The sequence below is a fragment of the Ahaetulla prasina genome, chromosome 12 (genome assembly GCF_028640845.1).
Source record: "Ahaetulla prasina isolate Xishuangbanna chromosome 12, ASM2864084v1, whole genome shotgun sequence".
NCBI classification, from domain to species: Eukaryota; Metazoa; Chordata; class Lepidosauria; order Squamata; family Colubridae; genus Ahaetulla; species Ahaetulla prasina.
The window spans coordinates 3,458,387-3,482,936 of NC_080550.1; the positions used below are offsets into that span (position 1 = coordinate 3,458,387).

Here is a 24,550-nt window from a genome sequence, read left to right on the forward strand (position 1 = left end):
GGACTTCCTTGATTCCCGACCCCCCTTGAAAATGTTTTGCTTCTCATCCCAGAAGCTTCTTCAATTCTAGCAGATAAAATAAATAAATAAATACTTCAGTTAGAACTGAAGAAGCTTCTCGGATGGGAAGCGAAATGTTTTTGCACTTTGCAAAATGCACCTTTGGGACAATGGTAATCTGGATGATTGAGAATCATCCAGAATTGACATTCAGAAACCTCATGTTCTACCATGATCTAGAACCCAGTCTATATCAGAGATGGTTTGGAGCCAACACATTCCCAGAAGGTTTTCATTTCTCTTCTGTTAAGAAAAGAAAAAGACTATAAATTTTTCACTTTTAGCAGCCCAATGTCCCCCCCGCCCCCAGTTTTCTGTCTTCCCACAATTCAAACTCTGGATAATGTCAGCACTGAAGTTTCTTGAAGCCTCTAGAAAGAAAGATCTACTTTTTCCCATTTTTTGTTCCCCCGATGTAGCTCTGATGAACATCTCAATCCAAATGAAATATTTAAAAACTTAACCTGACGTCTGCAGGCAAGAGGGAACCACAAAACAAGTTGACTTGATTAAAACATTTTGCATCAAGTGGGAACATGGAGATTTTTGCATTTTGAGAAGTTTCGGCTAAGACCCAGATTTGCATAATTAGGTATTCTCCAGACAATCTTTGCAGTGTTTTTACACACAGACACACACATGGCAGGAAAAAAAATAATGCTATTTTGGGGGAAAAAAATATTTTCTTCTTTTCAAAATCACACATTATCCTCACTGTACCTTTTAATACCAAAACCGGGTCTCAGGATCAAACATTCAGATATATAACAAGAATAACAAAAGGATATGGGTAAAGAAATGTTTCTGGGTTTTGTTTTGTTTTTGCACCTTGGTACATCTCACTTTGTTTCCAAGAAGCTTTCATTACAGAAATAATTGAAAGAAAAGCAGAAAAACAAACTCAGCTTCATTTAAGCCACGGAGATGAGCTCGTTTCAAACATCTTAATTTGTGGAATAATTAAAAGGCAAACCGAAGACAATTTGGAATAGGTGTCTGGAGGAAAACGGTGAGTCACCGGGAGGTCAAGAACAGACCAATCCTGAAAGAGACACCCAGAGCAGGCAGATGGTTTTTATTTGAGGCTGGGCAGGACAATTTCCCCTCCAAAGTAAATGTCATACATGGCTAGGGGAAAAAAAATCATCCTGCAAATGATTTATTTCGATCTTGGTTTATGTGATGAGTCAAGCCAGCTTTCTTTGCTTCGTCAACCCTAGAATCAGATTGCTTAGAATAAGCTGGAAGGGACCTTGGAAGACTTCTAGTCCAGCCCCCTGCTCAAGCAGGAAAACCTATACTACTTCAGACAAATGGTTATCCAACATCTTCTTAAAACCTTGCAGTCCAAGGGACTCTCAGGAGTCTTCTCCAGCACCAGAGTTCAAAGGCCTCAATTCTTTGGCGCTCATCCTTCCTTATGGTCCAACTTTCACAGCCATCCATTGCAAATGGGAAAACCATCGCCTTGACTATACACACTTTGTGGGAAGGGTGATGTCTCTGCTTTTTAATACGCTGTTTAGATTTGCCTTAGCTTTCCTCCCCAGGAGCAAGCATCTTTTAATTTCTTGGCTGCAGTCCCCATCTGCAGTGATCTTGGAGCCCAGGAAAATAAAATCTGTCACTACCTCCTTTTCTTCCCCATCTATTTGCCAGGAATTGAGAGGGCCAGGAGCCATGATCTTAGTTTTCTTAATGTTGAGTTTCAAGCCAACTTTTGCACTCTCCTCCTTCACCCGCATCAAGAGGCTCTTTAGTTTCTCTTCACTTTCTGCCATTAGAGTGGCATCATCTGCATATCTGAGGCTGTTGATATTTCTCCCAGCAATCTTAATTCCAACTTTTGATTCATCTCCTTTGATACAAACCTATAAAAATGGCCTCCGAAAACTGTTTCAGGGCAGACGTATAAGAATGAGGTGTGGCAGTTACCTAGCTTTGTGGTGTATTAGATCATCTTTATAAAACGCTTTGCCAGGCAGGATCAAAAGAGAGGAACAGAAAATCCGGTGTCTCACTGACAATGCCATTTGTCTGCCTCAGTGTAATTGTGTGTGTGTGTGTGTGTGTGTGTGTGAATCTTCATTAATATACACACAGATACACGCACGCACCAGCTGACACACACAATGAAGAAACAGTGTCAAGGAGGATAAAAGCCTTTGATTTTGAGCATGAAGCAGAAGAGAAATTACATGTCATACAAAAGTGTTAACAGCTTCAGCCTCTAATGTAGTTGCTGCTTGTCCTTCTTTGTAACAAGGATGGCTTTTTATTTTATTTATTTTTAATGCTGTAACAAGCTCACACACTCCAAAGCACAGCAAAACACCCCAAAATCTCCACAGCGTAGAGATTAAAAAGTGGTGGAGCTAAAGCCAATAATTTAGACCCCTCAAATTTTCTCGAGATTTCCCATTAATGGACCAAGACAAGGGTGGTTCCAATATAACTACATGTGGACTTCAACTCCCAGAATTCCCCAGCCAACATGGCTGACTGGGGAATTCTGGGAATTGAAGTCCACGCGTCTTAGAGTTTGCCAAAGTTGGAACCCCTGGCTAAGATTTTTAGCTTTTGAATCCAGATACCTCGTAAGCAAAGAGCTCTTGTGTTGTGTATCTGCCACGTGTCCCATTGCCAGATGTAATTGGTCCCTCTTGCACAGATGTCGGTCTTCTTCAGATGCATCTAGCACCCCTTCATTGGAAGTTCTTTTGGCTTGGTAGATGGCTGAGGATTCCGCACAGGACAGGGTAGAAGTTGCATGAAGTATAGATGACCTGAATATTTTGTTTGGATCAGGGTTCCAAGGAATAGTTCCACATCAAGTAAAACTCCAAGGCAGGTAGGTTCCTCAAAGAATAGCTTTATTGGAAGTATCATATTGGCACAGATCTGGTGAAAACCGACTCTGAAGAGTCCCGCGGTTTTCACCTAATTAAAAGTAAAAGTTTCCCCTTCAATCCCAATCAGTCACATGGTCCAATCAAGCCACTGTGTGATGGTCCGGTGACATCTCCCCTCCTTCCTCCAACCAGGTATGAGAACGTCCTTGGTTCTCAATAGAAAGTATTTTGTTTTGACTACACAGCCTCAGCTATCTCTAATCCCCCCCACCATCCCTCAGCTCCAGGGTGGCTGCAATAAAGCTCCAAGATGGCTTTGGCCAGGCCAGCTTCAGGGCTGACCATTTGATTACCAGGGTGAGCTGTAAACACTGGGTTTAGTTTGGACTTAGTACATTTGGTGATCTCTGCCACTTGAGTAGATACACCAGATTTGTAACACAGTATTTTGTGAGAATTAGAAGCAAGATCCAGAAAACAGTGCCTTAGTTCAGTTTGTGACATTCATTCATAAATCCTCCCTTTCCTGAGATATAGTCATTCTCATCTGATTTAGCAGTTCTGAGGTCTTCCAGACCAGGGGTCTCCAACCCTGGCAATTTTAAGACTTGTAGACTTCAACTCCCAGCTGGCTGAGGAACTCTGGGAGTTGAAGTCCACAAGTCTTAAAGTTGCCAAGGTTGGAGACCCCTGCTTTGCTGGCTGAGGGACTCTGGGAGTTGAAGTCCACAAGTCTTAAAGTTGCCAAGGTTGGAGACCCCTGTTCCAGACGATTGTAGGACAGGATCCTTAAGCTGTAATACTAAGTCTTAAATCTCACTTTCCAAGCAAATTGACTTGGTTTCCCCGTTGTACCAGGACAACATGAATCAACGCTCTGCATGGCTTCCTGTGAACTGGTTCACAATTTCCATCAGATGCCACTTTCCCCTGAAGCTGTTCCCAATAAACTTTCATTTTCAGATAAAAGAGTATATTTGTAACTCAGGGTTGAAATGAAGGGTCCTTGGTGCTCTCTGAGCTTGATGTTTTTTTTTACCAAAGTTTCATTACCCAACGAGGTAACATCATCATTGCTAGAAAGGAGTGGAGTTTGCTCCAAGCTTATCGCAAACTCCACTTCTCATTAACACTGATACTGTTACCTAGTTTGGGTATGAAATGTCTGCAAGAAAACAACCAAGCTCAGAGAGCACCAAGGACAGACTTATTTTCTTTCTTTCTTTCTTTCTTCCTTCCTTCCTTCCTTCCTTCCTTTCTTCCTTCCTTCCTTTCTTTCCTTCCTCCCTCCCTCCCTCCCTCCCTTCCTTCCTTCCTTCCTTCCTTCCTTTTCTTCTTTCTTTCTTTCTTTCTTTCTTTCTTTCTTTCTTTCTTTCTTTCTTTCTTTCTTTCTTTCCTTCCTTCCTTCTTCTTCTTCTTCTTCTTCTTCTTCTTCTTCTTCTTCTTCTTCTTCTTCTTCTTCTTCTTCTTCTTCTTCTTCTTCTTCTTCTTCTTCTTCTCCTCCTCCTCCTCCTCCTCCTCCTCCTCCTCCTCCTCCTCCTCCTCCTCCTCCTCCTCCTTGACTTTGTAGACAGCTTACGAGAAGTTTTCCATGCCGCCTAATTTATTATGGAAGCGCAATTTCAGAAGACAGAGAGATTGAGGCCATAAAGGTCGATATTAAGGTCAGGGCTGGACAATGTGAGAGCCCCAATCCAAGACCGATTACTTCATGTCAGGCCTCTTGTAATAAAAGAGGTTGATTTCCAGGGGCTTCAGGTCATCCATTCTCCTAGAAGGCTAATGTTCCGACAGGACTTTGTCCTTCTTAAACCCAGCTTTTAATTTAGCTCCTCCACCAGCGGAAAACTCTACAAGCATCTGGGCTCAATTACTGAACCCTTAGAAAATCTTTACTCCCATGAATCTGTGTTCTGGGGGAAAATTAATTTGATCCAGAATCTACAAAGAGAGCTTTAATTTTCAAGGAGTGGGGAGGACGGGCAGGAAGGAAAAGGGCAACGGGGAAGAGAAGAGAATTCTTAAGGTGCAATGAAATGTCAGTCCACAATCAGTGGCGGTGGCAGGGCGGGGTGGGGGCAGCAAAGTCCGCAGCCCCTCAGTGATGCAACTTTTGACTGGGTGTTTCCGCAGGGGGTGCAACGTTCAGCAAAGGTTTGGCCAAGGAGGAGAGGGCGTCCACCTGGGTTGAATTTGTGGCTAATATTCAGATGCTTCAAAAATAGCCCCGTTTGGTTTTATGCCAGGATGAAAGACGAGGAAGAGGACATGCATGCTTGAGCTGCAGGGACTGAGTTCACATGTCACGCATTTGAGTCTCGGGATAAGATAAGTCTCGGACATAAATACAATCGAGAGAGTCCAGACATATTTCACAAGAAGAGTCCTCCGCTCCTCTGCTCGCATTAAAATACCTTATGCCACCAGACTCCAAATTTTGGGCTTAGACAACTTAGAACTACGCAGACTTCAATCTGACCTAAGCATAGTACATAAAATTATCTACCACAATGTCCTACCTGTCATTGACTACTTCAGAGTTCAATCACACCAATACATGAGCAAATAATAGATACAAACTCAAAGTAAACTGCTCCAAACTCGATTGCAGAATATAAGACTTCAGCAACAGAATGGTCAATGCCTGGAATGCACTGCCTGACTCTGTGGTTTCTTCCCCAAACTCCCCAAACTTTAAACTTAAACTGTCTATTGTTGACCTCACCCCATTCCTAAGAGGTCTGTAAGGGGCCTGCATAAGTGCACTTGCGTGCCTACCATCCCTGTCCTAATATTCCGTTTTTACTTACACTTTTCATGTATCCAAATTATGTTTATACTTTTACCTGTTATCTTATATATGATTGATAAATAAATAAATAAAAATAAGAATATCACATTCTGTGCCTCTTGCATCTTAAAGGACCTTTGCCCTGTTGCCTGCATAGAGGTAGTCCTTGACTTACTAGTCCCTTAATGACTGTGTGAAGTTACACAGACTTCCCTAGCATTGTTTATGAGTTGGATCTGGAAGATCGGAGGATTGTCCCATTGGTCACGTGATTGGACACACACAGGAGCTGCATTCATAACCAACTCTCGCTACCTATCAAGTTCACCTTGTAATTAAACATTCACAAGTTGAGTTGACCCTGAATAGCGACAAGGGGAGGAACGGGACAGGAATCAAGAAATCCACATAGTTTATATTTACTTACCATATCTCAAGGATAGCACAGTCAGCAATGCTGATCTACTCCCTAGGAAATGTCGAATAATTAGAATAGCCAAAGGCACTCTCCAATGTCATGCTTGAATTTTAACTGTGTCTGCCTTTTTCTTTGTGGTGTTTTTGTAATGTGAAGGACCAAAGGTATATAGACATGAGGCTGCTTTTGCTCAGGGTTGCTCAGCAAGATGCTTTGATGTGAGCCCAGCGATTTCCTGCAGTTCAGTGGTTTTCAATTTTAAGGTAGGTGGACTTCAACTCCCGGAATTCTGGGAATGGAAATCAATCCATACCAGCTAGGAAATTCTGGGAATTGAAATCCACACATCTCGAAGTTTGAAAAGCACTGTTGCAATTGCTTTGCACACTTAATGGATTTTTGCTGCACGGGATTTATTTAAGTGAAGCAGTTTTGGACTGCCATACGGGGGTGGGTGGGGGGGAAGGGACGTGGTGGCTCAGTGGCCAAGACACTGAGCTTGTCAATTGAAAGGTTGGCAGTTCAGCGGTTCGAATCCCTAGCGCCGCGTAACAGGGTGAGCTCCAGTTACTTGTCCCAGCTTCTGCCAACCTAGCAGCTCGAAAGCATGTAAAAAATGCAAGTAGAAAAATAGGGACCACCTTTGGTGGGAAGGGAACAGCATTCCATGTGCCTTTGGGGTTGAGTCATGCCGGCCACATGACCATGGAGACGTCTTTGGACAGCGCTGGTTCTTCGGCTTTGAAACGGAAATGAGCATCGCCCTCTAGAGTCGGGAACAACTAGCACATATGTGCGAAGAGAACCTTTACCTTTACGGGGAAATAGGCAATCCTGAACTTTGTGCATAGGATCAAACAGGTTCCTGAAATTGTGGGGGTCAATACCTTCCCCCCCTTCTTTTTTCCTGAGATATAGTTTGGCTTTGATTATAGCACCAGATTTATTCCAACTATTCCAACATTCCCCGGGGAGATGGACGGTTAAGAAATATGAAATATCAATAAATACGCAGGACACAATCTGCAAGCTTTATTAGCTAAAGATTTCAGTTCACCTCTTCTCCAATTTTGCCCCCTCCAGGAGTAGTTGGAAGGGCAACAACTCCCATCATCATGTTGTAAGTGTTGTATCTTGATGAACGTATCTTTTCTTTTATGTACACTGAGAGCATATGCACCAAGACAAATTCCTTGCGTATCCAATCAAGAAAGAATTATATACATAGAAAATTATATTTTGCCTTTTTACCAGCGGTGAAATGCTATCGGTTCGCACTATTCACTAAGTCTGCATTACCATTAATCTTCTCATTGCTCTTATCACCCATCTCCCGCCACTTATGACTGTATGACTATAACTTTGTTGCTGTATCCTTACTATTTATATTGATTGTTTCCTAGTATGATTTGATTGCTTATTTGTACCCTATGACTATCACTAAGTGTTGTACCTAATGATTCTTGACAAATGTATATTTTCTTTTTATGTATGCTTATGAGAGCATATGCACCGATGACAAATTCCTTGTGTGTCCAATCACACTCGGCCAATAAAAATTCTATTCTATTCTATTCTATTCTATTCTACTCTATTCTATTCTACTCTACTCTACTCTACTCCACCCCACCCCACCCCACCCTACCCACTCTACTCTACTCTACTCTACTCTACCCCACTCTTCTATTCTATTCTATTCTATTCTATTCTATTCTATTCTATTCTATTCTATTCTATTCTATTCTATTCTATTCTATCCCAACAGCCACAACTATGGCACCTCTATTCCTCGGCACGTCCCCTTTAAATCTGGGCATCGGTGAGCGGGGCCTAGAGCAGCTCTTCCCCGAGGAGGCCACGCCCAGCAAGGCCCGCCGGTGACGTCACGCGCTTCCGACAGCTCCAGCAAGCCCCCTTTCTCTCTCTTTTCATTGGCCGCGCCCGGGAGGCAGGCCCTCCGGAGGCGCCCAATCGTCTTCGGCCGACCTTTCAAGGAGGGGAGGCGGGAGGCTCTTCCCACCTCTCTCCACTCCCCCCCCCACACCGCCGCCGCTAATCCTTCCCGTATTTCTCCCTCCCGCCTCGCCCGAGGAGCGGACTCGGAAGGCAGCCGGGCAGGAGGAAGAAGCGGGTGGAGGGGTGTAGCATGCGCCCCTGGAGCCGTTGCCGGGCGACCCCGCGGCAGCTCTTCCGCCTCCTCGCGCTCGGCTCACCTCCTTCCGGCCGGCCGCGGCCTAGCGCCGTCGCCATGGCAACCGAGGCCTCGGCCGGCCTGGACGAAGCGCTCCGCCTGGCCGTCCCGCCGCTTCCTCCTTACGAGACCCGCGAGAAAGCGGCGGCGCCGGCCGGGGCTGCGCTGGAGGAGCGGAGCGCCGAGTTCATGCGCTTCTACGGGGCGCTGGGCGAGGGCGGCGGAGGGTCCCGGGCCGAGCTGCTGAGGCGCCTGGCGGGCGACTACGGCGTGGAGCACGGGCGGGTGGCGGAGGGCAGCGCGCGGGTGCTGCGGCTGCAGGAGGGCGAGCCGGGCCCGCTGCTCCAGGCCGAGGACCGGCTGCGCCACGCGCTGACCCCGCGCTACCGGGGCCTCTTCCAGCACCTGGCGCGGCAGGAGGGCGGCCTCCGCTTCCTGGTGGAGCTGCGCCGGGACCTGCTGGAGGCGCTGGCCGCCAGGGACGCCTCGGGGCCCCACGTCCGGGTGAGAGCGGGCAGGGGCCCTCGGGGGCCACGGGGTGGGGAGTGGGGGGGGGGCTGGCCATCGCTGCCAGGTTGATGTCCAACAGGAAGGGCCGAGAGTGGCAATTGGGGGTCAAGCAAAGGAGATTCTGGTCATTGGTGCCAGGCTGATGTTCAACAGGTGGGGCTAAGACTGGCAGTGGGGCCAGGTAGAGGTTCAATAGGGGAGCTTCTGGCTATTGGTGTTAGGTTGATGTCCAACAGGAGCTAAGAGTGGCAGTGGGGCAAGGTAGAGGTTCAACAGGAGGGGCTGAGAGTGGCAATTGGGGGTCAGGCAAAAGGTCAACAGGAGGTTCTGGTCATTGGTGCCAGGTTGAAGTTCAACAGGTGAGGCTGAGACTGGCAGTGAGGCCAGGCAGAGGTTCAACAGGAGATGTTTTGGTCATCGGTGCCTGGTTGACGTCCAACAGGAGAGACTGGGGACAGTAAGGGTCAGGCAGAGGTTCAACAGGGTAACCTCTGGCCATCAGTGCCCGTTTCACGTTCAACAGGTGGGGCTGAGACTGGCAGTGGGGCCAGGCAGAGGTTCAACAGGGGACCTTCTGGCTATTGGTGCCAGGTTGATGTCCAACAGGAGGGGCTGAGAGTGGCAGTGGGGCCAGGTAGAAGATCAACAGGGGAGCTTCTGGTTATCGGTGTTAGGTTGATGTCCAACAGGAGGGGCCGAGAGTGGCAATTGGAGGGGTCAAGCAAAGGGTCAACAGGAGGTTCTGGTCATTGGTGTCAGGTTAAGTCCAACAGGAGAGACAGGTGGCAGTAAGGACCAGGCAGAGATTCAACAGGGTAACTTCAGGTCATTGATGCCAGGTTCATGTTCAACAGGAGGGGCTAAGAGTGCCAGTGGGGCCAGGTAGAGTTTCAACAGGAGGGGCTGTTCTGGAAGTAGAATCAGACAAAGGTTCAACCAGAGGTGTTTTGGTCATTGGTGCCAAATTGATGTTCAACAGGAGGGGCCGAGAGTGGCAGTGAGGCCAGGCAGAGGTTCAACAGGGGACCTTCTGGTCATTGGTGCCAGGTTGGTGTCCAACAGGAAGGGTTGAGAGTGGCAGTGGGGGTGGGGTCAGGCAGAGGTTCAACAAGGGAGGTTCTGGTCATTGGTGCCAGGTTGGTGTTCAATGGGAAGGGCTGTTCAGTCATTCAGAGGTTCTGTACGAAAGTGTTGTGATGGTAATCATTCCATACAGATGTTTGGGAGGGAGGGTTGCCCTGGCAATGGTGCCAGGTAGCCCCTCTACAGGTGGGGCTATTGTGGCAGGGGGTATGAAATCCCCCGCCTTGGGCAAGAGGTTGGACTTAGAAGACCTTGCAGGTCCCTTCCATCCCTGGGATTCTAATGATGCCAGGCAGAAGTTCAATTGGAAGGAGCTGTGGTATTAATGGTGCCAGGCAGAGGTTCCACAGGGGCCGTGCTAGCAATGATGCCAGACATGTGTTCAACAGGAGGGATTGTTCCGGCAGCAATGCCAGTGAAAGGTTCAACAGAAAGGTGCTGCTCTAGGAATGATGCCAAGCAGATGTGCAACATCTGTTCTGGTAATTGGTGCCAGGTAGAAGCTAGGCAGACATTCAACAGAAGGCATTGTTCTGACAGGTATGGGTTCAACAGGATGGGGCTGATCTCGTAATGATGCTGAGGAGATGTGCAGTGGGGGGTGGGGTGGGCTGGCATAAATTTGATCAAAATAATGATATATATGAATATATATTTATGTATGTATTTATCATTCCCCCTACCCCACCCGTCCCTCCCTCCCTCTAGATAGATAGATAGATAGATAGATAGATAGATAGATAGATAGATAGATAGATAGATAGATAGATAATATCATCTAATATGAATATATATAGTGAAATAGAACTCTTGTGGTATTTGGTAATAAGAGGGATGGCAGTTTCTAAAGATTTCTTTTTCCCAGAAGGCAAATGTTTCAAAACTGTAGATATTTTCTATTTATTCCTGGTTTGTTTGGGAATAAAGTTCATTGGGGAACAGGACAGTTCAGCTTGTAACTGGAGAAAAATATGTGTGGCAGTGTGCAGTCTTTGATACCCTTGAAAAAGACAGGCAGAACTAGAGGAAAGTTCATGCATTAGTGCCAAATTTCTATGTGGCAGAACAGCACATGTTGATGTGGGAGACAGGGCATAGCAGTGCTAAGAATGAAATTCGGCCTTGGTGAGAAACATTGTGCTTCAGCCAGGAAAGGTTGTTTTTTTTAAAAAAAAACACCGAAATCTGCATAATTATGCAAGCTGTGTCCTTAACAAGTGCTTTGTTTTGTTTTGTTTTGTTTTTTTCTTCAATAGGGTTTGTGGTCAGAGTTACTCAGTTATACAATTGAGAGGCTGTGTGACTTCTGGATGGCTTACAAGGTTAACAGGAGAAAAATTCCGATAATAAAAGAATAGATCATGCACATCCAAAAGACATGCACTTGGCATTTAATAGAACAAAATTATTGTTGTTCTGCATATCATGTAGAATAGCTGGCACTTACAGTTTGAGAACAGTAGTTTTAATCTAACTCAGGATGATCAGATCACTATTCTTTAAATTTTTTTTGCTTGTTGTTTGTTTCTTTTGTTATCCTTTGTGACTGTGTCCTAGAAATGAACTCTGGGGTTTTTTTTAAAAACAGAGAAATTTCTTGCAAGGTCCTGATCGTATAATATTTCTATTTAGTTGAGTTATTTGAATTGACACCTACCAACTTTTCTGTAGTTTCGTAATTTTAATTCAGCTTTTTTCTTTATTAAAAAATAACTGCATTTTTTCAGCACCTCATAGCAACTCAATGATGGTCCCAGAAGCAGACTGCGTTAAGCATGTTTTTCTGTCTCTTGCATAATCCTGTGGCGTCCCTTTTCAGAAGCAAATTTTGTATAAGCTTCTTAGCACTGTGTTATCAGTGAAGGCAGCTTTGTCTATCTCTCAAACTTCCATCATCTAAATATTTTTTTTTTTTTCATTTGGTGTAATCTAAATAAGATCCTGCGGTTTTGCCTGGAGATAAAGGCGAGCTACAGGATATTCCGGAAAAAGAAGAGCAATTGAATTTTCTGCTGAAATTGTTTTGAGGTATCTTTTCTGAGCTTCATCTCAAGTTACCAATGTAGGGCATGAGTGCTCTGTGGGCAGGACGTCACACAAGATCACTGCGGAGTTGTAACCTTTGCTCCACATTCCAGGTCCTTGAGTGATCCTGTCAGGTGCTTTGGCAATGCCTCAGTGTAGGATGAGCCCAGGAACTGAGTAGGTTCACACACACACACACACACACACACACACACACACACACACACACACCTCTTGCATGATTTCTTTCTCCTCTTTCATCGTGGCCACCCATCTAAGCAGTGTGTAGTCCTTGTGACCTTACGACCGCAAATGCCCCTGGAAGTTGCTAAGCAAGGCATTTGTTAAGTGTGTTGCACACGATTTTGTTACTTATTTTTCTTTTTTGCCGTACTTGCTAAAGAAATCGCTGCGGCTGTTAAGTGAATCACAAGGTCGTTAAACGAGCTCGGCTTCCCATGTTGACGTTGCTTAGTTGGAAGCTGACTTGAAAGGTTGCAAATGGCGATCACGTGATCCTGGGACGTCCACATCTGTTGCACATCCCTGCCTCTTGCCACGTGTCCAAATTTTGATGGTCTGACCGTGGGGATGCTGCAGTGGTTGTGAGCACAAAGACCACACACCAGTCACTTTTTTCAGTGCCGTTCGAGCGGCTGCCAAACCAAACACATGATTGTCAGTTAAGGACTACAGGCAGTCCTTTACCTAACAACAGTTCATTTAGTGACCATTCAAAGTTACAGTGGCCCTGAAAAAAGCGACTTGGGACCGTTTTCCACACTTACGACCGTTGCAGTATTCCCATGGCTATGTGATCAAAATTTAGACACTTGGCGGCTGGTTCATATTTGTGACCATCGCAATGCCCCAGGCTCACATGATCCCGTTTAGTAACCTTCTGATAAGCAGAATCAATGGGGAAAGCCAGTCTCTTAACAACAAGATCAGTGGTGAAATCTGAACCGGTTTACTACCAGTTCGCTGGCTACGCAAACATGTGCAGTGCGCACCACGCACTAAATGCAAGGTGCATGTGCGCAGCGCTCGACAAAAGGAGGCATGCAGTAAGTAGAACAGCATGCGGGGGGTGTGTGATCAATTGTAGCATGCGATCTTTTTTTTTTTTACTTTTAAAAGCATTTTTTTTACAACCTCTTCGGCTGAAGAGATGATAGAAAAAATGCTTTTAAAAGAAAAAAAAAAGGCTCGGACGATTGCGTGGCTCACCTGGACATGGGCGGGGGATGGGGGTGGGGGCAGGGATTTTTGCTACCGGTTCTCCAAACCACCTGCTGCCATCGCTACCGGATCAGCTGATCCGGTCCGAACCGGGAGCATTTCACCCCTGAACCAGGTGACTAATTTAACAAGTGCAATGATTCCCTTAACAAGGCAATTCGTAAAATGGGTGAAAGCTCACTTAACGAATGTTTCGCTTAGCAACATAACTTTTGAGCTCAATTGCGGTCGTAACTCGAGGACTACCTGTATTCTTATGTCGCAGTCATCAACAAGATTGGTTTGGCCATCAGGGAAATTTTTAACGGTTGAGAAACAACCCAAACCGTACATGATTTGCAGCTTTGGTCTTTGCGAGATGAAAAGGTGAAGGTCATCAAAGCTAGTTTGCTTGTTTGCAGCTCTGAGCGTCGCAGGTTCCTATTCGGGGAGCGAGCACACCCCTCTAACACTCGGGCGTCAGCAGGGAAGGTTAGCATTTTAAGGTTAAACAGCCAGTGGGATCACGAGCAGCGGTGCAGGAAAATGACTTCGCTGTTTGGCGACTAGTTGCTAAGTAACAGTAAATGTCTCTCCTGCCGAATTTGTGGCGGATGATAGATACCTGTGACCTAAGTGCAGGTGTTTCTGCTTAGGCATGTCCACCGGCAGAGTTCAGCGATGGAATATATATTAGAAAAGAATATATATATATTTTTAAGAAGGTAGAAAGTGCATCCGGGCAGCACAGAGGACGATCTATTTTTATGTGTCAAGGAGACCTTGCTTTTTTTTTTCTAGGCATGATGTCCCCCTAAGCCCTTTTGAAAAGCTCATGGCCCTCTAAAGCTCTTTAAATGCCTGTGTGGTTAAAGCAGTTGTAAAACGTGGACGGCACAAGAATACGCTGGTCTTGGGGTGGGGGAGGGGCACATTGAACCGAGTAGCTAGGGCTTTGTGAGTCAGGCAAGATTTTGGAAATTCTAGGGAAGACTTCAGCAAGAAAATTCACCAAGAGAAGTTTTCATTGATAGCATTTTTCTGTGAGACACAATAATGTCCTTGGAAATAATGCTTTCAAGTTAACAGTCAGAAATGTTAATTTTGTGAACTACTCCTTGAAGAATAGGAATAGGGCGGAGAACCGGTAGTAAAAAAAATGCCTAAAAAGTTAAAAAAAAAAAGTTCCAACAATCGCGCGTAGCTCAGTTGATCGTCGGAACTTTTTTTGTTTTTTTTTACATTTTTTACTACAGGTTTGGCAAACCAGTAGCCTTTTTTACTACCAGTTCGGATGAACCGGACTGAACCTGTAGCATTTCGCCCCTCCTGTAGTAGTAGAGCAAATTAAAAGATGCTTCATGATATAAAACCTTTTATTTTGTATTTTTGGGGATAATTCTTTTGGCGGAAGAAAGCTGTCTAGTATGTTTTAACGCTTCTATTTATTTTAATAAAAGTATTGCCACAAATATTTCTGCTTCTGAGATCACAGTTCAGGAAAATATTAATACATTTTTTTTTCTCCAGTAAACCCTCTTTAAAGGGGAGGCTGACTTGAGTTAATTTTCTTCTATGGAACGTTTGTCAATCTGATGTGAAATTGCTGTTTTCTAAAATAACAGCAGCAAGTGATTTTATGTTTGCTTGTTTAAACTGAGATGAATGGAAGATGAATGCAAAAACTCTTTATTTCATTCTGCTTCCAACCAATTTGCAAACACTTAGTTCAGCCTCTCATGGTTTCAGATTTTAATAACTATAACGTCTCTGCTAGTAATACGCCGTGGAATAAGGAAGTGTAACTTGTAAAATCTTAGCAACAAGGGCTTTTAATTATTCTTTGTTCATTAGTTGGCTTAGGCTCTTCAGATTCGGTCTTATATCATCTGTGCATATACACCAGTTATTTTTAAAAAAAATTATACATGAATTATTTTTAAACTAATGCCTATGACAAGGCAATGTTAGAGAACGAAATTGCGGCATTCTTTTAAAATTTAGCAGCTGCAGTAGAAATGCTTCTGAGGTCTTTATATTCTAGAGATCTGGTGCGATTATATATTCAAGAGATCTGGTGCGAGTTTTTCCCCTCCATGCCATCACTCTGCTAAACAACTAATTCCCACAACACTGTCAAACTAGTAAGGGTGTATTACTATTATTATTCTCATCTTTCCTATTACCCATCTCCTTTTCTACTTATGACTATAACTTTGTTGCCTGTATCTTTACGATTTATATTGTTTTATTTCGTTTCCTAGTATGACTTACGTTGATGGCTTATTTAGTATCCTTTCTGCTGAAGCTTTAATAACTTCTCTTCTCTGCTTGTAGGAAATGAATGGTGTACTAAAGAACATGTTATCAGAATGGTTTTCTACTGGATTCTTAAACTTGGAGCGAGTTACGTGGCAGTCTCCCTGCGAGATTCTTCAGAAGATTAGCGAGTAAGTGGCAAAGATTGATGAGCCGTGTGGCACTTCCCCAAGTTGAAGCAATCTGGTGCCACCTGATAACACATAAATCATCAAGGTTACGCTGCTCTGTTGATTGTCCAGGGTTAAACCTTAGTTAAAAAAAGCAGCAAAACCTGCAACCTTCCATCTTCTTTGTTTTTATTTTTTTTAGTAGCGAAGCGGTGCATCCTGTTCGAAATTGGATGGATATGAAGCGCCGTGTTGGGTCCTATAGAAGGTGTTACTATTTTGCCCACTGTGCAATACCTGAAGAACCCCTGATTGTTTTGCACGTTGCACTTACCGATGAAATATCCAGCAATATCCAGGTACCGTTGTTTGGTTTTTACTTGGGTCCAAACAGAGCCTCAAATTTTAATCGCAAGTTAATATTAAGAGGAAGGAATTTTCTTTTAAAAAAGCACCTGTGCTTAGAAAACAGCTTTATATGTCTATGTAGATGAGCTCCATAAAAGTCCTTCCAGTTGCCCTTAAAATGCTTAGCGACCTACATAGACATCTACCAGTTATTCCTGAACTAAAAAAAAATTAATAACATTTAGGTTACAGGAAGCCTTTGTTGCTATCCAAGGATGCTGATTGAGTTGCTTCTTCAGTAGATCTCTGACGGTCCTCTTTCTGTTTCCTGATGTCCTATTTCAGTTAGCAGTGGAGATGCTTTCTCAGTTTTTGTCAGGGTAATGATGATTAATGATTTAAGAGCTGACCAGCTGATACAATGATGTAATGCTGGGAATGAGTCAGCAAGGTTTTTGGGCTGATATCACTTTAAGAGCCTGTAATAAGAAGAGGCCCTGTTGGGGCGTATCTCTCTCTCCGTGTGTGCTTCCGTGCTGTAATTGCTGATTGCTGTTTGTCTGAGGTCTGGGTAAAGTACGTGTATGTATATATTCTTTGTAGATAAAACCATTATTTAAAATACAAACCTCTGTTTACTGTATTTGCTCCTGGGTTGTCTCACATAATCACACCGTGCACACTCTGACAATTTTTGAAATTATGGCATGTTTTGAAAGAATCCTGAGTTGCAACTCATGAGAGAACAAGTCCTCGGTTGGTAATTGGAGCTGAGCTGAGAGTGCAAAATCTTCCCCTCTCGGCTGTGAGAGTTGGACTGTGGAACGTGAATCTGCTGGAATTCAAACCCAGATTGCCGTCACTCATTATCTTAATCTTTCTCTAGGCCATAGTAAAAGAGCCTCCCATGCAAGAAGTAGAAGATTTGGACAGAATTACCACCGCAATTTTCTACTCCATCAGTTTGACTCAGCAGGGCCTGCAGGGCGTGGAGCTTGGCACGTATCTCATCAAGCGGGTGGTCAAAGAGCTGCAGGTAGGTGCAAAAAGGGATGTTGCCCCTCGAATTTAACTCCCTCCCTCCCTCCCTCCTTCCTTTCTTTCTTCCTTTCATTTATTCATTCTGTCTCCCTCCCTCCCTCCTTCCTTCCATCCATCCATCCATCCATCCATCCATCCATTTATTCTGTCTTCTTTCCTCCCTCCCTCCCTCCCTCCCTCCCTCCACCTTCCTTTCATTCATTCTGTCTTCCTCCCTCCCTCCCTCCCTCCCTTCCTTCCTTCCTTCCTTCCCACATGGGCAATTCATTTTCCCACTAGGACCAAAAGGACCATCATATTACTGTGAAGGCACATAGGTACACATGCATAAATTCATGCATAAATTAAAAAAAAATAATAAGAGTCGCTTTCAGAATAAAAGCCATGCTTTAATATTGTGTGCATGGTGTAAACTTAATTTACATTCAATCTTTCATTTCCAGTGGCCTCACGTGGGCCGAAGAGGGGCAGCCAAAGGGCCAGAGGTGACCCAGGGGGTCATTAAATGCCCAGGCCTGCCTTAAACCAAGTCAGACAACTGAGTCCTTTATTTAGTTCAGTGGGCTATTAGAATTTAGGTCTCAAATCTTCCAGCTCTATGAAAGAACAGAATGACAGAGTTGGAAGAGACCTTGAAGATCTTCTAGAGATCATTCATTAATATTATCCTGCTGCTAAACCAAACTTGGGTAACATTAAAGACTTATACAAAATGTCCCCAGTTTTGGGGTGGGGTTGAGACAGCATAGGAAGTACCCGTCCAAAACCTTAACATACGAAAATTGCAGGTGAAAAATCTTTGGGGGGGGGGGTTTGACTTTGAACCATCTATTAGGACTCGAAGTAAACCTCTTCCAATTGGTTGTGGAAGATTGTGGGTTGTTTACTTAACATGGGTCCGAAGGGAGAGCATGTTTTGTTAAACATTAGTTTTGAGGCAGGCGCTTTAGAAATTTGCTTTATTAAAAGTGCAACCTCCTCATTTAAATACCAAACTAAATTACTTGGTACTGCTCCATTTGCTGGGGTTCATTCCCTTAGATATTAATGTATTGTAATACATTTCTCACGGTTGAATCTCAGATATCCTTTCGGGAATAAACAATGTGGGGAAAATAAGATATATCGTTATTTGCTTTGTTTTCTCTCATCTATTTGATTAATTCCAAATCACTTAATTTCAAGCTTCTGTAACTTTTAATTTCCCCAGAAAAAGAATATGTTATATTATTGGTGTCACGGATACATCAGAATGCCACAAGACAGGCTGCAGTTCTTTTGAACTGCAGCAATTCAGATCTTAACTTTTTAAGATTTGACCTTTGGAAACCGAATGAGGAAAAATTAGAACGAGGATCAGAACGTTTTTGGGAATCAGAATATTTGCCTCCAGAAGTTGTGAATGCTCCAACACTGGAAGTTTTTAAGAAGACGTTAGATAACAATTTATCTGAAGTAGTGTAGGATTTCCTGCCCAAGCAGTGGGTTGGACTAGAAGACCTCCAAGGTCCCTTCCAACTCTGTTATTCTCTTAAATTCTGTTATAATTGCGAATACTGTGTCCTTAACGGGACGCTAATGCCAGTCATTTTGCTGAAAGAACAGATTTGGCCATGGCAGTAATGTCTCTTTTAATCTAGTTTTTGTTTCTGCCTGGGTCTCAAATGAGCACCACTCTACAGGCAGTCCTTGACTACAGCAGTTCACTCAGTGATCGTTCAAAGTTACAACAGCATTGAAAAAAAGTGGCTTGTGGCCGTTTTGCACACTTTATGACCATTGAAGTGCCCCCAAGGTCACGTGATCAAAATTCAGGTGCTTGGCAGCCGACTCACATTTATGACGGTTGCAGTGTCCAAGGGTCACGTCATCTCCTTTTTGCGACCTCCTGACAAGCAAAGAGAATGGGGAAGCCGGAGTCGCGTAACAGCCGAATGACTTGCTTAACGCCTGCAGTGATTCACTTAAAAACTCTGGCGAGAATGGTCGTAAAACGTAAAAAAATTGGGCTCAGTTGTGGCCGTAAGCTGAGGACTACCTATATTGTAAAGGCTCCTCTTAAGACCAGCAGAAGTGAGCAGTAAACCTCATTCATTCTAGGGCAGCTGATGAGCTTATTGCTAATCAAGACATGTTTTGTCTTCCTTCGTGAAGATGGTGGCATATTTTGCCTCGGTATTTCATGAATAAAACAATTCCCCTCCTCCTTTGCCAGCCGCATTGTACATAACTGATAAGCTAAGTTCCACATGCACACAAAGCCAGGATTTTTATTATTATTTTTTTTTAAAAAATGTCATTTGTTAAACAAGCTATAAGGGATTGGTTCACACACAGCCCCAAGCTTTAATGAGTGCATTCACATACCTTAGAAGAGCTAAAAGCAAACAAACTGCATAATAGCTTAGGATAATATGTGGCCAATGTGTTGGTTTTATGCCGCACTAATTTATTTTTCCAGCAGCTTATGGACTTCATGTTTTGTGAAGAATAGAGATTTTGGCATAATGTACCTTTCGGCCTCCAGGCCTGTCTACTGGTGTCTGGATATTTTTTTAATGTAAAATGTCCTTTTTTTAGATGGCAGCAAATGCAATTTAGACATCATTTTCTTAAAGCTTTCTCCTTGTTGGAAAAGGGTTGAGAAAAGACCCCTGTGGAACAAGGAAGTACACCAAGGAAGCTCCAACACTGGAAATTTTTAAGAAGATGTTGGATAACCATTTGTCTGAAGTGGTGTAGGGTTTCCTGCCTGGGCAGGGGGTTGGCCTAGAAGACCTCCAAGGTCCCTTCCAACTCTGTTATTATTATTATATTTATTTTGCTTTTACATCATCACTGTCATCAACACTGCAGGTGAAGATAGCCTTGGGTTCCTCAAATACATAAATACAAATGCATAAATTTTAAGAAATATAAGGGCAAAATAAAGACAGCATCTGTTTCTTGGAAGGGTAACTGAGTGTTACAGCTGTTCAGCTGCTCAATTGTTAAATTTGAAGTGCTAGAAATGGGAGGGGGAGCTTTTTAATCTACTGAACAAAAAATCTGTGCCTCTACAGATTTCCCAGGGCCCAAGAAAAATTAAAAATCCTTGAAAGTATCCGTGTGAAAATGGTTAATCAAAGCTTTTAGAGATGCTTTGTAGGTAGTTTTACCGCTTCTCAAATTGCGAGTATAGTATTTGGGCAGATGGTATTTTATTAGGCAGAAATGAAGAAATCCTGAGCTGAAACGTTTTACTTCTGCAGTAGGTTCTGAAACGAAGTTCTGAAACGCACATAAACGATAACCTGCTGATGAAAATAGCCTCATCTCAAACCTGTTTGTGCTTGCAGCTTTAAATGTTTGACGTTGTTGTGATTTTTCATCTTCATTCAGCCATACCCAAAAATCTTTCTGTTTTGTTTGTTTTTTTGTTTTGAACACCTTGAAAATCCGCAGGTTGAATTTCCTCAGATCCAAACCTTCTCCACCTTGTCTCCCATCCCGGGGTTCACCAAATGGCTCGTTGGGCTGCTGTGCTCGCAATCCAGCGAACTGGGCAGGGGAAACCCTTTTACGGATCCCGAGGTGCAAGAAATTTCGGAGATCACGGGAGCCCCTGTGGCTGAGAAACTGAAACGCCTTTTCACGAACAACGGGTGGGTGAAATCAGAAAAGCTGGCTCGGGTCTTACAGCAGCCCCTCATGAGGCTTTGCGCCTGGTATCTCTACGGAGAGAAGCACCGCGGCTATGCCCTCAACCCGGTGGCCAACTTCCACCTTCAGAATGGCGCGGTGCTATGGCGCCTGAACTGGATGGCGGATGTCAGTCCCCGTGGCTTGACGGCCTCCTGTGGCATGATGGCCAACTATCGCTACTTCTTGCAGGACACCATGGCCAACAGCGCCACCTACCTTGGAACGAAGCAAATCAAAGCCTCAGAGCAGCTCCTGTCCTTGGTCTCCCAGTTTCAGCAGAACAGCAAACTTTAAATAATCTGAGCAAGCAAAGACCGTTCTGGCTAAACGGGAATCTTGACTTGATCCTGCTCAGGAAGAAGTGGGCTGCTGATGAACAGGTACGCTCTCTTCTGGATCTCATCAGGATCTGCGGTTGGGTTGTCCTGGGTTCTCGCTGCCTTGTGTCGCCAGAGAAAAGGACCACATGGTTTCTCGTGGTGCTTCCAGCAGGCAGAATCTCAAGCTTTGTTGACCTCACTCTTAGATAAGTGGTGGCAATTTGTTGGTGGTTTCTGTGAAGTACGTGTTGTCCCTTGTTCTCAGTAGATCAATAGTCTTGTTTAATCTGCATCTTTGACAGCACTATTGAACTACTGAATGCTCTTGGATGTTAAAGGGATCAATATCAGAGTTACTAAAAAAGGGACAAGCAAGGAAGACATTTTCGCCCAACTGGGAAAACAAAACAGCATGTTTTTAACACTCCTTCAAGAACTGGTTTTTTCTTTCTCTGCTGTGCCGAATTCCTGGATCAGGTCAGCTAAATGGTCTAGGGTCTCCTCCTTGAACAGGATCCCTTCCAACTCTGTTATTCTATTATTCTATTATATTTCATCTCGAGGGCTTTGGGGGGCAACATTTGCATGGAAATGAGGCATTTGCTGCTATGATAACGATTTACAAATGATAACGATTCAGCCATACGTGGTTTCCTGCAGATGTTTCGGAAACATAGTATTTAAAAATGTATCAAATTAAGGAAACAAGAAACCTACGCCATTAAAACCTAAGGTTTACAATGTCACAGAACCGTTGTCTGTGGTATAACTATTTGACAGCTTTCTGCCTTAACATTTTTAGCAAAAGCAGCCAATTCACATAGGTGGGTTATCACTGCTATGGATTACGGATGACCAAGTGGTTTGCTGACATTAGGTTCAAAGTGAGGGGAATTTGCTATCTTTCCCCTTAATGTGTATGTACCAACGTTTTAACTTAGGAAATTGAGGGTGTTCCTAAGTTAATTTGCTTAAATTCTGGGGGTTTTTCTCTACTTCAGGGGTGTCACAGACACAAGTATCGCAACTTTCTCCCCAGCGCGTGACTCATCCGCCCCGCGGACCGTGAGTTTGACACCCCTGCTCTAGTCCTTTTCTGGAATAATGGCAAATTGGGTTTATAAAGTTAAACCAGGGGACACTGTAGCATTCATCAGCGAACACAGAAACACGCCAGAGACTGGCAATGTCCTAATTAAAATTGCATGTACCTTACCTGTTGGGGAACGAAAGCATTAAAAGGGAATTAATAGATGAGCTTTGATGCTGAACTCGGGGTGGGATCTTGGAAAAAACTGCCAAAAGACAGCACAGCATCTGGCAGTTTCTCCGTTTGTCGGTGCAGAAAAAAAATCAAAACCCAAAAGGGAAACCCAATATGAAGTTCCAGAACAGGACTGGGACAATTTCAATAGAATAGAATAGAATAGAATTTTATTGGCCAAGTGTGATTGGACACACAAGGAATTTGTCTCGGTGCATATGCTCTCAGTGTACATAAAAGAAAAGATACGTTCATCAAGGTACAACATTTACAACACAATTGATGATCAATATATCAATATAAATCATAAGGATTGCCAGCAACAAGTTATAGTCATACCAGTCTTCCTTATTTGTAGATAGAATAGTCTGAAATTGAATAACTGAAGGAACCGAATGTGCAAAATTTATATTTAACAGTTGGCGTTAAAGATAATTTATGATATTTATCTGGGTTGCAGCCCTTTTTTATTGTTCATAGATAGATAGTATGAAATTGAACAGCCAAAGGACTAGAATGTGCAAAGTTTATATTTCACAGTTGGTATTAATGACCGTTTATAATGTTTAGTTGGGTTGGCGTCTCAGCTGATTACTAAAATGGCATAATAACATCCTAAGTGCCTTTTCCCTCCCTCCTCTCAGAGATTAGAAGAAATGCCTGGTAAAAACAGAATAAACAGCGTCAGAATAAAACTCTCGAGTTTCTCCTTTTGATTTTCTCCATTACCTGCCACACACCAACATCAAAATAGCCTCCCTGCGGATAATAGATGTAATTTTCCACTCACCTCGGAAAATTAGGTCTAAATTTATGTACTCTTGTTTTTGGCTAAAAATGCCTGGTCTCAAAAATAAATGTTGTTGTGCAAAAAAGCAAAGGGTCCCACTGAGCCTTCTGATTTGGCTTCTTTCAAATCATACCATGCGGATCTTCAGTGCATTTGCTTAAGGACCTCTTAGGTATCGTATGTCTTTATAATGGGGCAGCGGCTGAACTGATTTCCTAGCCCCTTTTGTAAAATAAAGAGTTTCTTCATTTCTGCTAGAGGCCTTAATTGGACCCAAAGTATCTGGTGAGGTGAACCTTTGTTCCGAGTCTGGTTTTGTAGCAGTCCGGAAGAGATTTGTAAGTGCAATCTCTTTCCTTGCGTAAAGTTTAACCTTTACGGCCTTGACAAAGGCTTAGTCAGAAACTTCGTAAGGCTCAACGCATCTGCCGAGTGATTAAGCGACAAATAAAGGGATCCAGAACTCCAAAAAGCAATACCTGTAATCAGAAAGATTTTGAGCCATCTAGTTAAGAGTTTCAAAAATTATTACAGGTTTTAAAAGTGAAGTCCTGAAGTGTTTTTTTCCCCCTTTACAATAGAAATACTAATTACATGTATAATTATACTAGAGATAGCGTCTCTCCAGGAGCAATAAAGCTTAAAACATGCTTACGTGGAACAATATAACACCACAATAAAACCATCACACTTAGAGGGTGATTGTGCCATAACGGAAAGTGGGTCACATCACATGTGGACTTCGATTCCCAGAATTCCCCAGGCAGCATAGGGATGAGATGATGGATGGATGGATGGATAGATAGATAGCAGATAGATAGATAGATAGATAGATAGATAGATAGATAGATAGATAGATAGATAGATAGATAAATGATAATGAAGATAGATGAAGATTGAGAGACAGAGAGAGAGAGACTTGATAGCAGATAGAGAAGAGATAGCAGATAGAGATAGATGATGATGAAGATCGATGATGAAGATTGAGAGACACAGTTGATAGATAGATATAGCCGACAGACAGACAGACAAAAAGGAAGAGAAAGCCAATAGATAGGTAGATAGATAGATAGAAAGAAAGAAAAAACCTAGGCAGGTCTGATGGATCATAGTACTTTCTGATTTTGGAGAGCTTCAGGCTACTCAAACCACCTTTAGGCCCACATATAACAGAAGGTAGATGGCAACAATAAACCCAAAATTAGTCTCCTTGGAAATCCAGTAAAATCTTTCTTGATCCAAAGAATCCTCAAGACTTCTTGACCTTTTTGCATCGTCCGGTTCCAGAAACTTGTGCGTCTGGGAAGAATTTAGCACCCATCACTTTTAATGCTAAAACAGCTGCGTTGCAATTTCAGTACGTTGCAGGCTCTCAACTGCTAAAAGACGATTCTCCAAATGCTTAAACGAACCTTAACCGTGGTTTGAATGGGCGAAGAGAGCATTAAAAAAACGACCCCGAGCTCTTCTCACCTTCCAATTAGCAGCCGAAAAAGAACATTTTGAAAAGTGTTAAAAATAAT

General features: G+C 43.4%; 1 protein-coding gene across 1 annotated transcript; it reads left to right on the plus strand.

The window, feature by feature from the left end:
• Positions 1-8,139: 8,139 nt before the first annotated feature.
• Positions 8,140-21,724, plus strand: MLYCD (malonyl-CoA decarboxylase). The gene is made up of 5 exons (XM_058155309.1): positions 8,140-8,816; positions 15,489-15,601; positions 15,783-15,939; positions 16,815-16,964; positions 20,414-21,724. The coding sequence occupies exons 1-5, from the start codon at positions 8,268-8,270 to the stop codon at positions 20,945-20,947; spliced, it is 1,503 nt and encodes a 500-aa protein (XP_058011292.1). The 5' UTR covers positions 8,140-8,267; the 3' UTR covers positions 20,948-21,724.
• Positions 21,725-24,550: the final 2,826 nt, after the last annotated feature.